The sequence below is a fragment of the Fistularia commersonii genome, chromosome 10, assembly GCF_037954325.1.
Source record: "Fistularia commersonii isolate RoL2024-O1a breed Wild chromosome 10, RoL_Fcom_v1.0, whole genome shotgun sequence".
NCBI classification, from domain to species: domain Eukaryota; kingdom Metazoa; phylum Chordata; class Actinopteri; order Syngnathiformes; family Fistulariidae; genus Fistularia; species Fistularia commersonii.
The window spans coordinates 2,884,275-2,901,806 of NC_141293.1; the positions used below are offsets into that span (position 1 = coordinate 2,884,275).

At 52.1% G+C, this 17,532-nt stretch overlaps 1 protein-coding gene across 1 annotated transcript in view; it reads left to right on the forward strand.

Moving 5' to 3' along the window:
• col11a1b (collagen, type XI, alpha 1b) overlaps window positions 1-17,532 on the forward strand; it is a 51,989-nt gene that overhangs the window by 14,023 nt on the left and 20,434 nt on the right. The window contains exons 5-31 of the mRNA XM_086153254.1: window positions 1,374-1,502; window positions 5,465-5,554; window positions 5,914-6,024; window positions 7,178-7,465; window positions 8,463-8,525; window positions 9,155-9,196; window positions 9,572-9,634; window positions 10,297-10,371; window positions 10,754-10,837; window positions 11,375-11,431; window positions 11,526-11,579; window positions 11,727-11,780; window positions 11,899-11,952; window positions 12,043-12,096; window positions 12,437-12,490; window positions 12,570-12,614; window positions 12,906-12,959; window positions 13,052-13,096; window positions 13,166-13,219; window positions 14,096-14,140; window positions 14,563-14,616; window positions 14,691-14,735; window positions 15,518-15,571; window positions 15,651-15,695; window positions 16,437-16,490; window positions 16,589-16,696; window positions 17,152-17,205. Coding sequence (XP_086009380.1) covers window positions 1,374-1,502; window positions 5,465-5,554; window positions 5,914-6,024; window positions 7,178-7,465; window positions 8,463-8,525; window positions 9,155-9,196; window positions 9,572-9,634; window positions 10,297-10,371; window positions 10,754-10,837; window positions 11,375-11,431; window positions 11,526-11,579; window positions 11,727-11,780; window positions 11,899-11,952; window positions 12,043-12,096; window positions 12,437-12,490; window positions 12,570-12,614; window positions 12,906-12,959; window positions 13,052-13,096; window positions 13,166-13,219; window positions 14,096-14,140; window positions 14,563-14,616; window positions 14,691-14,735; window positions 15,518-15,571; window positions 15,651-15,695; window positions 16,437-16,490; window positions 16,589-16,696; window positions 17,152-17,205 — 1,929 coding nt within the window. The remainder of the gene's footprint in view (window positions 1-1,373; window positions 1,503-5,464; window positions 5,555-5,913; window positions 6,025-7,177; window positions 7,466-8,462; window positions 8,526-9,154; window positions 9,197-9,571; window positions 9,635-10,296; window positions 10,372-10,753; window positions 10,838-11,374; window positions 11,432-11,525; window positions 11,580-11,726; window positions 11,781-11,898; window positions 11,953-12,042; window positions 12,097-12,436; window positions 12,491-12,569; window positions 12,615-12,905; window positions 12,960-13,051; window positions 13,097-13,165; window positions 13,220-14,095; window positions 14,141-14,562; window positions 14,617-14,690; window positions 14,736-15,517; window positions 15,572-15,650; window positions 15,696-16,436; window positions 16,491-16,588; window positions 16,697-17,151; window positions 17,206-17,532) is intronic.

Here is a 17,532-nt window from a genome sequence, read left to right on the forward strand (position 1 = left end):
ATTCATAGGGCGCCGAACGTTTAATGTATTCCAGAGGTCTAAGCTTGTGCAGATGTCGGCCCCCTTTAATGCAATCTGCATGTACACGCTTCCTCTTTAGGGGCCACCCTGATGGTGCCTCCCTGCCCCCCCCTTTCCCCTCCGCACAGCACTTGTTTTCTCATTTTATTTGCCCGCCATCCCCCGTTTCAGACCTAATCCAGGCGGAATCTGGCAAAGACAGAGGCGGACGCGGGTCAGGCGGGGCCGAGGGTCTCTTCGGGTATAGATAACATCCTCCCGCCGTAAGTGGCACGGCCGCCCTCGCTTTGGAAATTCCTTCGCGGACCATCGTGGAAAAAGAGCCCTCGGCCGACGGAGGGGCTGGGAGCGGGGATCCAATTTCCTTTTTCCGAAAAGCTCATGAAAAACAGACAGCCTCCGTGCTTATTTATCTGCTGGGCGAGGGGGTCTCGTCGCTTCCGGAAGACGCGAGGGTGGGGACGACACGATCTTTTCGGACGATCGCGGCGTCCCCTGCCACTTACGGTCAAGTGGCGTCTGCTGGCAATCTGTGCCTTTGGTAGCTCCGCCTTTCCACCTGTCTCTGCAGACGTTTACGAATTACGTAAGCACAGCAAGGACTGTTTCATTAAAGTGCAAGGGGCCAAGGATGAACCCGGATTACTTTTCCTTGTCCTTGATGACACGGGGCTGTTGTAGCAAAGAGGTAGTTGCATCATAAAAGGGCAATGCCTGTGTTTATTGAAACATAAAAAAAAGGAGAATAGTGTTGGTTTATCATCACGAAGATGCGAGGTCATGTTCGACTTCTGGAAGTTCTGTTTCTGAGTAAACGACGGCTCGGCCGGACCTCCGGCGGCAGCATGAATCTTCTCTGCTGGAGTCAAAAGCGGGATTTCCTGTTCACAGTTAATCACGACACTTTCAGCCTCTGGATCGTTTTCCCGTGGACTACGAACGGAGATTTCCGCCTCGATTTTCAGGCATCCGTGCTTAGCAAGCTTAGGAAAATGGCGGCAGGCGAACGAGAACATACGGCGTGGAACCCCGTTTCCCCGCCCGTCGCGGACGGACACATTACTTCAATCGACTCAGCGAGGCGTCCCGACTGTTTCGGAACAAACATCATATGGAAGGACGTCCCGCCGAGGACAGTAGGACATGTGTCCGGACACGTCCGCCAAATGAAACCCGATGGCTAAAACATCGACCCGCCGTGCTATAAATCATGTGGGAGAACTCTATGGCGGGGAAGATGGAGGCTCTGGGGGGGGTTTGACAGGATGGAAAAATACTTAGGTGCTCATGACTCGGTGGAAAAGAAGCCTGTTGACGTCGCTCTTCTTCTCCCCCCTTTTTTTTTTTTTCAGGGTGACATCCAGCAGCTGCTGATCGTGGCCGACCCCCGGGCAGCCTATGACTACTGTGAACACTACAGCCCCGACTGTGAAACCCCCAACCACCACGACACACCCCAGGCCCAGGAACCTGAGGAAGAGGTCAGTATCTGAGAGGAATGAAGGGCGACCTCTGGGAGATGGATGGACGGAGGTCGTGCTTGGGGGGGGGGGTTATCTTCTAGAGGGGAGCGGGAGGTAGGCATTTTTCCAAAGACTAGATGGATTGAGGAGATGCAAAGGGGGAGGAATTGTTGTCGCAGGGAGAGGAAGCAGGCTTGAGTTTGAGGTAGGCTGATAACAGGAGCTCGGAATTCAGGATCGAGCGGAACCGGAGTGGCCGAGAAGCTGGAGCTGACATCTCTGGCGGTACCGTTTTGGAAAAAGCCTCGTCGGACCAGCCGTCTTGGATGAGCCGATCGAATGAAAGCGCCGCGGGGCCCGTACGTTCACCTCGCGGGAGCCGAGCGCACCGCGTGATCCCTTTTCCAAAGTGTCGGTTCATGCCAATCATACGTGTTCTTTCGGGAATCATATTAGCCAGGAAGATTGTGGCGCTTCCTCCAGGAGGTGTCCCGGTCGGAGGTGTCCTGGAACGGGTCCGCGTACATTCCAGGTGTCTGCGTTGAATGTTTTACGGGAGCTGGATACGCCGACGGCCTTGGACACGGATAAAAAAAACTTTGAACACCATATGTATGGAACCGTCCACCTGTTGCACCCTGGCCCGGAAAGTCCAAGAGAAGAGAGCCAGAGGAATGGTGGATTTTGATTTTATTGGAGTACTACTCACAGGCTCCCAGATACCATACACAACAGAGTATTGGTGGAAGTTACGGGGCCCGCAACTATAGCTTAAACGTGAACCGTAGCGCCATCGGGCTACAATTCACAAGCAGTTTAAAAATCCCAACGTGCGTCAGCCTTTCACAACATTATCACGTCGGGCTAATTTAAGATCCTAGCATGCCATTTCACCCAGGTCGAGACCGCTGTGAAATGAACCGACGTTTTTTTTTTTCACCAGTGGCTTCGTAGTCGATGGGAACGCCTCGTTTATCTGGCGCCGCTCTGCTATCCAGGCTTCTGATGACGCGGGGCGGGTTTAACATATTTCTTAACAAGTCCGTCCTCAAGACTTAAAGTTAGAAGGGGAATCAGGTTCTGAGTCACCGTCAGGCCCGGGACACACCGGTTGGGTACGGCACCTCGGCGGGTAGCGGTACCTCGTCAGATCGGCCACGTTTAAAGGGTCCAATCGGGAGCCAACGGGGAGAATCGGCGGCCGCGGCTCCTCTGAAAGGGAGGGAGAATCTCAACGTCAAGCTGCGAGGTGAAGGGAAGGCTGATATTGTTGTTTGGCGGAGGGGGTTGGGAAGCCGAGCGTTACTTGAGACGTACCCCGACCCCCACCCTATCCCAAGAATTCCCCTGAAACGCGACGGTTCCTAGCCGACCCTCCGCGAGCCTGCATCGTCCGTCCCGTCACCGATTCACCCAAATGTTATTTTTTTGTGTCACGGCGTCTTCGTTTTCATTTTTTGGTTATTTTTCTAGTTTAAACTATTCTTCTGGCGACCGACATTTTCCTTTAGCATTTCGCTAAATAACTGATGAGCTCACGCTGGAAACTTTTCCTTTCTCCCTGCCATCAAGTCTGAGCCCCGCTTTGGAGCGGCCCCGTGATTTATATCGCTAACGAGTTCTGCAGGCTCTGCTCAGACTCCCAGGGAAATTTAAGCCTTTCCTTCCCCGGCTCCCAGCTAGACTCCCAGTACCTGGAAAAGCAGACGCTGGATCTCCGGCTCGAGAAAAATCAGAAGCTGCTGCTCCCGCTTTTCAAAAGCGCTTGGCCGCACAGTGGATACCGGTCCCCGGAAAATATTGCTTCATCATCAGGTTCTGCGCGAGGGCCAACACGAGGAGCCTGTCAGCTCTGAATAGACAGTAGGGAGCAGTTTGGTTTCGGGGAACATTGTAAATCTGGTTTATTCATCGTCGATCGCGTACGGCTATAGCAGGAATTCTCCGCCGACATTCCAACACAAAGAAGGCTCGAAGAGTTATTACCCCGACGCGCAATATTCCCCCCCGTAGAAAAATGCAGATCCAGATGTAGACCAGATACCCGGAGGCCGCGGCTGCTGATTTATTCATTTTTAATTTCGTCTTCTAGCTCATCAACGTCGCGATAGGGGGGGGGGCGTGGGTTCGGAACGGGCACGGCGACCTCCGAAGGCGCGCCCTGCCCCGACGCCCAGCGCCTCACAGTTGCCGGCCACATGTCCGCGAGGGGGACGCTTTCTTTTTTTTTTTTTTTATGAGAACACTTTAGTATTTACACTTCGTCCAAGTCTGCGGTGAAGGCCTTCATCCCGGCTAGGCAGGCCGGCATATAAATCTTTATAGATCCTTCCTTCGTTCTCTATCTTTCTCTATCCCCCTCCGACCCGCCCCCCCCCCCCCCTCCTCTAGCTCTTGCCAGGACTCCTCTCTTTTGTGACTACTCGCCGCGGCCACCGAACGGAGGCCCCGGCCAGCGCCGCAGCCGGCCTGGGGATCTTTTTATTATTTTCATAAGCTTTGCAGCTGTCTGGGGGCTAATATGTATCCCCCGCACGCACGTCTAGATCAGTGCACGTCAGGGGCTGGTCAGTTAGCTTAATCTACCTGGGTTTTTTGACAGTTTTATATTTGCCTAATTCGCTTTTTAAAGCAACTCTCGAGTCTTGAAGTGACCGATATTCGGGCGGCGAATCCCACTAAACCAATAAAGTTAAGCCGAGCCAGACCGGCGTAAGCGGTACTCAGATTTACACCGACAGGTACTGTAATCTGGATACAATCTTGGAACCCCCCACTTTGAAATCGGTATTCGGTTGCGTTTTGTGGCCAGTCAGGGACAGGATCGTCCGCAAAGAAACGAAAACGACGCGCAACGTAAAACACAAGCATCGTTAGCATTTGTGCTAATTAGAGGCTCTCTGTTTTTTTTTTGCCGCCGAAGAACATAGGGAGCAAAGAATCATGGGAAATGTTGCGCCCCTGTGCAAAATTCTGTGGATCGCGAATAGCTCTCGATAACTTTAAATCCATAACAGTTCTATTGTTTACCAGTGTCACATTTACAAAGTTAGCCCAAATGGAAGTAGCATTAAAACGCGTGTCTCAATTTCCAGATGGTCGTCGTTTCTGGCTCTGACCGCGAGTACTGTGGTTTGGTTTGTACGCCAAGGAGCTCTTTGACATTTTGCAACTGTTTTCACGTTTAAGAGTGGTATTTTAGCTTAGCATGTCCTATAAGCCCATCTACCCATCGGCCGGAGCGTAGACAAGCGTGTTTTCCCCAAAAGGTAGAGCCATACTTTAGAAATGAATTCACGATGGATCGGCGGCTGCCAGCGCGGGCTATTTCAGTTAATATCCATTAGCCGGGCACGTATTAGCCACTTATGTCATCGCGTGGTGTTTATTATTGGGTTTCCTGTGCGGTTCGCCATGTTGAAGCTTCGCCCGAGATGTAAATAAACGCCTGCGTTATACACAGAACAGACCGAGTACCATCTCTGCGGAGCGTTTCAAAGAGCTGTAAAATATTAATAACAGAGTTAGCGTCGGGGGCTCGCTGCTCTGAGGCCCCACATGTGTTTTTTGTTTTGAAACTAGCATGTTTGTTTTGTTTATTTTATCACAGTAACTTCCCTTCCCGCTACTGTCGTCTGTATATAAACCATAAATTACCGTCTCACACCGAGTCCAGACCGTAAACTCCTTCCTTTTTCTTTTAACGTATCTCCGAATAGAAGACAGACCACTAACGTCCCGTTTTCGGAAACACGGCAGTGTGAGTGTCGGGGTGTTTCATCCATACGTCGCATGGATGTGTCCCACGCCACGATATTTCTCGAGTAGCATGGTGGAAATATTGTAAATGGTTACGTTTTTTTTTTTTGTTTGTTTGTTTTTTGGGAGTCTGGATTGACACGCCATGTAAATCTTGCGCTAGCTTGTTTACATGATTGCACTCATTAATTGAATACCCCCTCCCACCTTTTCCTTTGCAGTACACTAACTATTATTATGGTGAGTTCGATGACTACAGTGAAGGGGAGCTTACCACTGACACTCCCCCGACTGAAGGAGCAAAGACCGAGGTACCGCTAACACAGTCCTCAAGGCCGCCGTCTTCAATTGCCAAGCTATGCTAACACGCTAACGTGCTCATTTTTCGGGAGAACTTCGCCGGTTTGCCGTTTTCCTCGTCTTAAGGCGACGGACACCTCGATGGGAGCTAGAAATCGGCCACGAGGATGGTTTTTTTTTTTTGAAATTTCTCAAGAAAAAGGATGTGCTTTGAAAAAAGGCAAACCGGAGAACTTCCCTAAAAAAATGGCTGCATTCCTTTAACGCTCAATGAAACACACAAAGACAGTTGACCGTTTCCACCAACTCTCGCTGTTCTTAACTCGGTATTTCTACTCCGCGTGTCTCCGTGCCTCCTGCGTTGCTCCAGGCCATCGTGGACGGTAACGCCGAAGAGGATTACTTCACGGTCGACTACGGCTACCCCACGGTGGACGGAAGTCAGCCTGAGAACCCCACGCAAACGGCAGGAAACGGCCAGGTGACTCCTCAAATGCCAATCTATCTCCACGCTAAGTCCAGCTTTTGTTTTGTTTTGCGTGAATAAATCCCACAGACGGAGTATCCTTTCTTTTTTGTTCTGCGTGCACGCCTCTCCCTTAACACGGGATGTAGCAAATCTCATTTCCACGGGTTTGATTGACAGATCTCCATCTCTTTAGTTCTAAATCTAAATCGCTGACAGACGGCGTCTGATGTTGAGAACATTGCTCCGCTACCGAAGTGTCCCGGAGCCGTAAATCTTGAGCGCTAGCGCAGACATGTTTCGATGGTGCAAAGATTACGAAACCAAAAGCGCCGATGTTAGATAGAGGCTGAAACCTCATCACTTTAGTAACTGTCAACGATGGAAAGACTAGTCGACAGAAATAAAAATAGCTAGCAAAGCTAATATTCTTCACCAGATGTCCCGGGCCGTGGTGATATCTGGTGAAGGGCCCGGTTGGCTCTCGCAGTCAACCTAAATACTTCCTGACAAGCCGTTGATTCAGGTCAGATTTTATTTATCTGGCGCTGAAATGCAACACAGCCGTTTTACGATACTTTCCATGCAGGACCGGACCACCACCCTTTAAGATGGTTAGCAGTCACACACTAACAGCTGACATGATACTATCATGCACTGCTGATGTTCAGACAGGATAGGGCGGAATGTGGTGACATGACAGTGCATCATGGGACATACATCTGCAGAGTAAGCCTAAGGCAGCATTGCTAGGGGCTAGCATAGCGCTAACTATTAGCTCTCTTTTAAAAAAAAAAAAAAAAAAGGGTTTAAATCTATTCTTAAGCACAGAGAGGTTTACCGCCCCCGGGATGGAGATCTGAAGGTGGTTCCGCAGAAGATTAGACCGTCTTAAATGCTTCCCGATCCCCTCGTATTTGATTTATTGTTGTATTTTTTGGTTTTTACGGCCACGCTCTTAGATGTTTAGTCCCTGTTGGCCAAAAAATCTGGATCTCCACATGTGTGCGCCAGTGCGCTGAAACCTCATCACCAATTATTTGGCTAACCCTGCGGCATTCATCAAGCCGCCGTGATTAAACCCTGCACGGGTTTTATGGATGTTCATGGTGTTTAACTAACCCTTCCTTATCCCTGCCGTCCGAACAACCCCCGGGCCGATCGCTAGACCTACGAGGGGGAAATCGTAGATGATTACATCACCGGCGTGGAGCAGGTCGGGGCGGACCCCACGCCAGCGCCAGTGGACGCCAAGGAGGCCGTGGACGGCACCGCCGTGGATGAGTTCACGCAGTACGACCTGAAGGACTATAACGACAAAGGCTACGCGGGGAAGACGTACGACTACGGCGACTACGGCGACTACGGCCCCACCGACGTCAACCCGACCTCCGAGGCGTACGGAGAGGAGGTCGGCCCCGGCGTCCCGGCCCAGACGGACTTCAGGGAGAGCAGCGTAAGTGCCGGTCAAGGGAACGGTATTTGCCCGATGGGGGGTGGGGGGTGTTTGGCCTGCCGACGTTGTTTGTTTTTTGTTTTTTTCACCGACGGTGTCGGGTTGCGCCTTGAAGCGTTCGCCGCAAATCGGAGCAGGGACACGGTCCCCATTCGTCCAGGTCTTCTGCAGATGTCGGCCCAGCTGTCAGCACTAATAGGCCCCGCCATGACCTCTTGACGCCCGGCGACCCCTTCCTGTTTATCAAAGGGCTTCGTGGCTCCTCCGCCAGTAACCCGTAGGCTCTATCTGATGACGGCTTCTTGAACCCTCCCTCGGATTCAGCTCCAAAAAGGACTCCTCTCAAGAGTTCCTGTATCTTCTTGTGGCCAGTTTCCAGCCACCTTCCTCCCCGGGATTCTGCGAGGCAGGAAGTGACACAGTGTCCGTCTGGACGCAGGCCGGAGCTCGGGTCGAGCCCGGGGTCGACCGGGCGACGCTTCGCCAGCGATCTCGGCGGCATCGCTCCGCATCCCTCCCAAAGCACTTTCCCCTCGCCGGCCATACAATGTCGCGGCTTCTGGAGACGCCGCCGCCGCCGGCGGTTTAGCGAATTCCTCCGACGTGAAGTCATTGTGTGGATAGTGTCAGGTAACGACCTCTGCATTTGCGCTCAGTTGGGGTCTTTTTCTTTTTTTTTTTCGGGAACGGTCTTGCAGAAGGCCTAATAAATAGACCAAAGTCTAAATTATAAGTTTCTCAGAAAACTATTCCTGAGGTTACATTTTTCCAGACAAGAGAAATAATAAAGAGCCACCTCAGTCCTTTTTTCATGCCTTCACAAAGCCAGCCGGCGTTGGAGGGACAACACCCTCCGCAACGGAGCATCTGCTACTCATTGGTCTCACATTTTCCATTTTTTTTTCTAGAGTTAACACCGCCGGTGTTTTGTCTTTGCACCGATAAAATGCGACATCGGAGAGGGGAAAAAAAACTCAAGTCTCCGCTGTGTCCGCAGGTGAGCAGCCAGAGCTACCTGGGAGAGAAGGGAGAGAAGGGTGAGCCCGCGGTCATCGAGCCTGTAAGTAGCAGTACTTGTACTCCCAACGCTTTGTGTCCCGAGTCCAAACAACAAAAACGCCCCGCACGTTTGCCCGTCCCCCTGCATCCACATGACAACGTTACTATCTCACTGTCACAGCAAGGCAGTCCTGCCATCTGCTATTAGCTCACTGCTAAGGCTAGCTAAAGGGGAACCGGCCTCCCCGGTTTCCAGAGTGCTTAAAAGGGGCGGCTAATGCGACAGCACCGGCAGCTCAGGTTACATCGATCTATTCATCCGGCCAACTAGCTATCTAGCTATCCCACTGATACACGCAAATACCTGCATAGATATACTGCATGCTATGAACACACATATTCATATATATACATACACCGGTATATAACAATGTATGCATGTTGTATATGTATATAAATCTGCACATATATTTAGATACGTATGCATACTTTTGTATGTGGACATATAACAACCCGCTTTTATGTAGCATCTATAGCGTCACCAGCTATTGATAATCTGGTGTCGCGGGTGCCTAAACCGCCGCTGTTAGCATCTTCGTCCGCTTGCTATGAGTGGACTCGAACCCGCAGCACTTCCCGCCCTGCCACTGTACCCACTCCTTCTCCTTCTCCTTGTGCTTCCTCTTCCAGGGGATGCTTATAGAAGGACCCCCAGGAGCCCCCGGCCCGCCAGTGAGTATCACCTTCTCCCCCAGATGGAGAACAGCTAGAGAGGGAAAAAATGTCTGCATGGAAAGAGTCGGTGCCGACCGTCAGCCCAGCTCCAGTGTGGAGTGTGTGTGTGTGTGTCGGTGGACGTCTGTGTCTGGTTTGTGTGTGTGTGTGTGTGTGCAGGAGAGACAGGAAAGGGGGGTGGGGGGCTTTTGAGGCTTATTTCTTTTTTGAACCCGGGTCTTTGCCTCTGTCTTTGTTGGCCTGCGTGTTATTGGACACGCCGGCTGTGGTGAGAACGCTGCTTTCCAAGGAGGTTGGGGTTATTATACGCTCAGCGTGTGTGTGTGTGTGTGTGTGTGTGTGTGTGTGTGTGTGTGTGTGTGTGGCTTTTAGGGTGTTCCCGGTACCCCAGGATTGCAGGGCTCCCCAGGTCCCCACGGAGATCCTGGTGAGAGGGTGAGTTGTTTTTTTTTTTTTTTCTCTTTCTTTCTTTTGTTTTTCCCCTCACGGCCAATCCTCGGGATGGCGGCCATGTTTTTTTTTTTTTTTTTCTTTTTTTTTTTTTCACTAAATCAGATCATCATCACAATTTCTCTTTCGTGAGACAAAATCCTGAAACACAGCGGCGGGCGGGTCCTCCTGTTAAAGGGACCGATCTGATGGCAAATGGGGTGACCCCGCGCCCCCCCCCCCCTCGCTGAGGCTTGGAAGTTAACTATTGAACTGCCAACAAAAGTAGAAGAAAACACACACTTCTCCTTAGTGTCAGAGCTGCTTTCCCACCACAGGATCACACATGGCATCAATTTGGGCGCCGCTCACCCTCCTCATATAGACGGACAAACGTTCACCGGCTCATTCAAATGTCACATATCAGATTCAGTCGTTCACCCTCTCATTCAAACAACCAATCACTTGTTCGCTCGCCCCGTCCAACATGGCCGCCCTGCCGGTTCAACGAGGAAACACCTCCATGTGTTCATACGAGGTGCTACATCCTCATGCTAACATGGTAGCTTTCTCCTCGCTGCGATTGGGCCGCAGATCAGATGAGACGCTCGTCGCCGTCCAATCGGGCGCCGCCGTCAACACTCATTCCCCATCCTGTCGTTCTCCAGGGTCCTCCAGGACGTCCCGGGATTCCAGGATCAGACGGCGTCCCCGGACCTCCAGGCACCGTGCTGATGCTCCCGGTAAGTCCCGCCGCTTTCTCGGGGCTCGCGCCGCTCGCGCCCAGCTGGCGGCGGCGGTGGCGCCGCCAGATGTCAGCCATGTTTTCTTTGGGATACAAACGGCTTACGTCGTAAATGTCAGCAAGTGCAACGAAGAGGAACCGGTTAGTGAGGGTTCGACACACTCGGCGACACATAAACCTGTGTGTGTGTGTGTGTGTGTGTGTGTGTGCGTGCTTAATAGTGACAGCTTTACAGATCCAACAGGAAAACATGTGAGCGGCGCCCACAGCGCGAGCCCGCCTCACCGTTCTCTCCGTGACAATAAATAAATCCAAACACAAGTGTGTGTGTTTTTTAAATTGACCCTAACATTTGTGTGTGTGTGTGTTTTGACTGACAGTTCCGCGCCGGCGGTGAAGCTCACAAGGGTCCCGTGGTCACCGCCCAGGAGGCTCAGGCCCAGGCCATCTTGTCCCAGGCTAGGGTGAGTATTGGTCACATTTAGCCACATTTAGGTCATTAGCTTAGCATCTCCGAGCAGCAGCGGCCTGTGAGACGAGGACGGTGGATTCAGATCGGTTTAATCCGCGGCCATGAAATGACGAAACCAAAGCTGGTTGCCTAGCAACACATGTAGGCCTCCATTGCAGGCCTCCATTAGATCCACCTTCACTCTCAGCGGGTTTCCATCCGATCGGACCGAGCCCCACTTATAGCCACGATATTAGGAACGCAGCGCAGCATCCCCGCTCTGAATCTGGGTGTACTTAATATTACGGACAGTAAGGTGAGGTGTGTTTACACACTCCTATGAACACGTTCACAACACCATGGGTGTGTGTGTGTGTGTGTGTGTTTGGGGCGTCACGTGCCACCTTTTTATGTAGGGGGGGCCACAGCAGCTGCCAGAAATTAATCCCATCCATCTGTTTCATTATGTTCTTTAAAATAACCTGCACACACACACACACACACACACAATGTACGTATCCTTAACACCACCCAACTCTTTGATTGACAGCTGGCGATGAGAGGTTCCCCCGGCCCGACCGGCCTGGCAGGGAGATCTGGCCCTGTGGTGAGTTGTCTGTCTCGTTGCCATGGATACCAACCCCAAATCCCCCCCCGGAAGATTCCGCGACCGACGCCCCCGTGTGTCCCATGTGTTTCAGGGAAGCCCCGGCGCCCCCGGACTGAAAGGCGACAGCGGCGTTCCCGGCCCGCAGGTACCGACCCGTCCAGGATTCGACCGGTGTTTACCTCCGAGAGACCAGATGAGCCGCTCCCTCCTGGAGGGAGCTTAAAACAAAACCTGGAACACGTCATCTAGGCCGTGCAGCTCGCTGACGTCACTTCCTGTCTCCCCCCCACAGGGTCCCAGAGGCCTCCAGGGCTCCGGCGGTCCTCCAGGAAAATCCGGAAAGAGGGTAAGACCGCCGAGGGACGTTAGCTTAGCATCCGCCTGCCGCTGTCCAAGATCATCACAAATATGTATTCGTGTGATTTGTAACGCGGCTGGTCCTGACGCGCTCGTGTGTGTTTCAGGGTCGCAACGGCGCTGACGGTGCACGAGGAATGCCAGGAGAAGCTGGATCCAAGGTAGCTTCTTCTAATTCTCCCAATCCTGAAAAACGTCCCGCTCCTCTGTCGTTTCGGAAAGACCAAAGTGTCGGCCGTTCTCTTTTTCAGGGCGACCGAGGTTTCGACGGCCTCCCCGGCCTCCCCGGAGAGAAGGGCCACAGGGTGAGTGCCAGAACCCCGCCTTGACCCCCCCACCTTGGAATGACCCACTTCTTCTCTCCGAGAGGCGGGACCCGTTCTCCAGAACCACCCGCTGACCCCGATCCTATAGGGAGTAATTACAGGGCTGGCAGAGGAGCCTTGTCCTTATAGCGCTCCATAAATACAGCCCTGCGCACGTCTGCGTGCCAGTTGTGGTGAACGTGCACTTTTTTAAAAATTTTCCAACCCCCCCCTTTTTTTTTTTTTTTTTTTTTTAACCCGCGTAATCATTTTAGCATATTAAAAAAAAAAAAAAAAAAAAAAAAAAACGCCGCCATAACCCCGCCTCCTCCTCTTCCAGGGAGAACAGGGTCCCCCGGGTCCCCCAGGAGCCCCCGGAGAAGATGGCCAGAGGGTGAGCAGCCGGTCCCCAGCCCGTCTCCACGGCAACCTACCCCCCCCCCGGCAACAATGACCCGCTTTTCTCTCCGTAGGGTGAAGACGGGCAGGTCGGACAGAGGGGCGTGGCCGGAGAGAGTGTAAGCGCGGGCCTCTTGGCGTTTCTCACACACACACATAAAGACGTCGAGAATGTATCCTCTGAAGCTCCGCCCCTTTCGCAAAAGTCACGACACTCGGACATGTCGGGAAAGCGGCGCAGTCCTCTTTGAGGCACCGCCCCCAACGGATTTCACCGCTCCGCCGCTCGGAAGGTCGTCGCGGTGACCTTCTCTGTCCACAAGGGGGCGCTGCCGCAACACCATGTCACCTGTTTCGTGACTATTATGGGCTGCGTTATTGTTTGGGTCTAACATCCCCTCTTGCCACAGGGTCCCAGAGGTCTGCTCGGCCCCAGAGGGTCCCCGGGCACCGGAGGACAACGCGTACGTACCCCCCCCCCCCCCCCCCCCCAATGACCTCGCCGCTCACACGCTGCGATTAAGCCCAACACGTGACGCCATTTTATTTTTTCCAGGGTCTCCCCGGATTGGACGGACAAGCGGGACCCAAAGGAAACATGGTGAGGGAGATTTCACTTCCGACCGCAGTCATGGCCGCCGCGTTGTTTACTTTTCTCTGTCGCCCGCAGGGTCCGCAAGGAGAGCCAGGGCCTCCCGGACAGCAGGGTCTGCCTGGCCCTCATGTGAGTCCCCTCATGAACTCGCCCCTCGGTCTCCATCAAGAAATCCCACAACTAATGGTTCAGTCGGCGGCATTCGACGTCATTTGACCCGTTTCCCACAGAAACCGAAACCCCTTAACACCGCATCTATGCTAGGCGGGAAGAAACCAGTGCGATATGAAATCAATAAATTGGTAGAAATAATTCACCTCTGCGTGCAGCTAAAATACCCCATGTCCGTGCGATAAAAGTCCGAATTTGAACGACCCCTCGAACGTCTGCACCAATAAAGAAAAAACATTTCGTCCGGCGTGGAAAAGCTAAATACGCGGCCCTACCGGGCGAGGGCTTGTGACAAGAAATGAAACATTATTTTGTTTGAATCAGATATTGGTCCTCCGAGGGGGAAGGTGGGGTAGCTAAGCATCCCAGAGCAGATCCCGCATCTTTAAGTATCTAAAGTTAAAATAAAAATAGAGTTAAAGTAAACTTATTTGCCTTGTCCAGGACGACAGATGGAAATTAGCGATGAGCTACAATCTGGCACAAACATCTCTGCCTCTGTGCTTAATGTAATTGTACACTGTCCTAATAAACTTCTAAACAAACAAACAAACTCTGTGAATAATGTTACAAGATCCCCGTAATCTACAATTTTAGAATCACAATAAGAAAACTAAAATAATTCCGGTAATTAATTTTCCAAAACCACAGGAGCCCCAAAACCAGAGATCCCCCTCCAGTTGTTATTACCGATTTATAACCGTGTCATTTCACATTTTCCTCGCGGTCGGGGAGGATTTATCCGCCCGACAGGTGGTTCTTTTTTTCTTTTTTTTTTTTTTTTTCCCCCCCCTTGGCCGCACCGCTAACACCGACATCTCCCGTGTCTTTCAGGGTCTGGTTGGTCCTCAAGGTCCAGTCGGGCCTCCCGGTGAAAAAGTAAGTACAGAAGGAGAGGAGTCACTTCTTCTCCTCCTCCTTCTTCAGGCTGCGCTGGCTTTCCACTTTAAGTGATCCTGCAGATATGGCTCGTCCTGGAAAACCCTGGAAGGCGGTTCAAGTGTTTGCCGGTCAGGAGAAACACATGGAGGAGGAAAGAGAGAGAGAGTGGAAAAAAAAAAAAAAAAGGAAAAAGATCAAGAAGGACATCCTGGAAAATGTCCTGGAAACCTATTTTTTCCGAGCGCGGCGTTCCAAAATAAACCACTGAAACATATGTTAGAAATCATTTATCCTCATCGGAGGATAAATGATAATTAGGCGCAATCTCATTCGGCGAAAAAAAAAAAAAAAGTCCCCGGAAAACGTGCGGAAGCGGACTCACCTGCTCGCCGCTAAACCCCCGTCCTCCTCCCTCGCAGGGACCTCAAGGAAAGCAAGGACTCGCCGGCCTGGCGGGCGCCGACGGCCCCCCGGTAAGCCCAGACCTTATTCTCCCCGTTAATCCCGACCGCCAGTGTCTGACCCCGATTCTGCGCCGCCTCCGCAGGGCCACCCGGGCAAGGAGGGACCCGCCGGCGAGAAGGGAGCCGGCGTAAGTACTGGAGGAGACGCGCAAGCACTTTTCTTTTCTTTTCTTTTGTGGAACGGCACACATCTGGAATCCATTTCCAGGACTCTGAGTTCACCCTTTTGTACTTGATGTCCGTGGATGACCCCCCCTCACACACACACACACACACACACACACACACACAAACTCCGCCGGGTGTTAATGTGCATCCATGCTAGGTGTTTCCCACGTGCTAATAGGACGCTGACTATTATGGGCTGGTCCATCTAAACCAGACCTGGCCCTCTCAACACATCCGGCCCGTTTTGCTTTTTACTTTCTTTGAGTATTTAACAAGTATTTTCAATCAATATTGAATTTAGAATTGTTTTCCTTTTGTTTAATTTTTGTATGAATGATTACATGGTAACGTCGGTCCGTTTATGAGTTTTAAAGTTGAAATAAAATGCCCAAAACGGTAAATGTTTAAATTGCGATTTTCATTTTGTTCAATTTAGATGATACCTAGTTGGCCCACGTCTAAAAATTTAATTAGAAATGTGGCCCGCCAGTGAATGGCACATTCACATTAAGCCTATGCTAAGCTAACCAAGTAATCATAGTTGCCATATCAAGCCTATGTACCGCTGTAATGTGTGTGTGTAACAAACACGTAAACCCAAAGTGGAAGGGCGTAAAGCTGGCGAGGGTTAGGACACACACACACACACACACACACACACATACATTGATACTGGGGTGTACTCGTAGTCCGGTGTGTAGTTCCTTGTAGATATCTGTGCTCTGACCGCTGCTCCTTGCAGGGCCTTCCCGGTCCCATGGGCTCCATCGGCTACCCCGGGCCCCGTGGCGTCAAGGTGGGTGTTGCCGCCGCCGAATATTTGCGTTTTCCTGCCAACCCACCCCTGAAACATCTCACCTTCTGCTCGGTTCCAGGGAGCCGAGGGCATCCGAGGCCTCAAAGGCGGCAAAGGAGAAAAGGTGAGGAAAGGGGGACCCTGGGATTTGGAGGTCTTCGCGCAGCCGTCGGGGGGTGTTTGCGCTTCGGGGGTCATACGTCGCTGTTAAAAGTACAAATCAGTCATTCATTCATTCATTATCCGCACTGCCTTTCTTGCATTTCGGAGCTACCCCAGCTGTTGTTGGGAAAGAGGCCGGCTTCACCCTGGACCGGTTTCTAGTAGAGACGTCCAACCGTTCACCGTGTCATTCAAACGCCACAGAAATATTCAAACATTCAGCCGTTCATTCTTCCGACGGAGACGTCCAACCATTCAGCAGTCTCTCGGAGGCATACAAGTGTTCCTAAAGGTTCATCAGACAGTCCGGGGTGTCCAGTGAACCTCCCGTCTGCGTTCGGACCGCGGGAGGAACCCGGAGAACCTTCAGGAACCCCACGCCGTCAGGGGAGAACACTCCCCGTCGGAACCCGACCGGGGTTTTCTTCCCGAACCCCTCATTGAAATGTCCTGCTGATGTATGCTAGCCTTGCTAGCCGCATGCTAAAGATTTCCCTCCACTATTGCTTATTACTCAGGTCACAGCAAGACACGGTTTTCATTCAATTAATTAAAGATTATGAATAAAAGCTGCGTTCTCATGATTGACCACTAGATGTCAGCAGAGCAGTGCTGTGCTCGGGGCGCGCGGTTCCCCCGCTAGGCCTCCGGGCGTCGCTGTTTGATTTTTAACGCCGTCTCTTTCTTTCCCGGTCGTCCTCAGGGAGAAGACGGGTTCCCCGGCTTCAAAGGGGACATGGGTCTCAAAGGGGACAAGGTGAACCATCTCCGCGTCCATGTCCGTCACCAAACCCGACCCCGGCTCCTGTCAGAGCAACCAGTTGACCGAGGCGGTCTTCCCGTGTCCTCCCTCAGGGTGAAGTCGGCGTCCTGGGACCCCGAGGAGAAGATGGACCCGAGGGCCCCAAGGGCAAGTCTGGCCCCACCGGTGAATCGGGCCCGATGGGACTGGCTGGGGAGAAGGTGATGCCCTTACAAACATGTGCACTTCCTGTTAGAACTCTGCGCCGACTGACCTGTCAGACATATTTGGCTTAAATGAAGTAGGTTTTGACCCGACATCACCCGGTTAGTTTAACCCAGGGATCACCTTAAATCCATAACAGTGCTATTACTGCTTCGTCCGTGTTATTACTGATTCATTACAGTTTTATTCCAAGTCACCAACGTGTTATTATGAGTCATTACAGAGTTATTACCAGTTCATTACAGAGTTATTGCAGCTCATTACCAGATATTATTACTCACCCCAGGTGATAATATTTGACATGTGTCAGGTTATAGCAGCGGGTGATGGAATTAGGCGACGCCAGGGGTAGTTGCTGGGGAGTGGAGTGAAACTTTATGGATTTCAGTGGATAGCGGCCATGCTAATGACGAATCCACCTCTTCCTGTTTGCCCCTTTTTTCGTCTCTAGGGTAAACTCGGAGTCCCTGGTTTGCCGGGCTACCCTGGGAGACAAGGACCCAAGGTAAGCCCGTCCCACGGGGGACACCCGTACTGTGAGGTCAGAGGTCAGGGGCGATGCCAGGCAAACCCCGAGGGGAAGCGTCGGTTTCGCCGTCCTCGAGTTCCCCATTTTCAGGTCGGCCTTCTGGGCCGGCTCTCCTGGTGACAAACCTGCAGGTTTTGCTGACTAACGCTTCAAACTAACAAACCCCGACCCCAGTGGACACCGGCCCGGACTCTTGCAGGGAACTGCAAGAGGCGCTGACACCTGCCCACCCCCACCTCCACCTCCATCTCTCCCAGAAGATCCCCGCACTTGCTTTTTCGCGCGCACCGCTGCCGCCGCAGC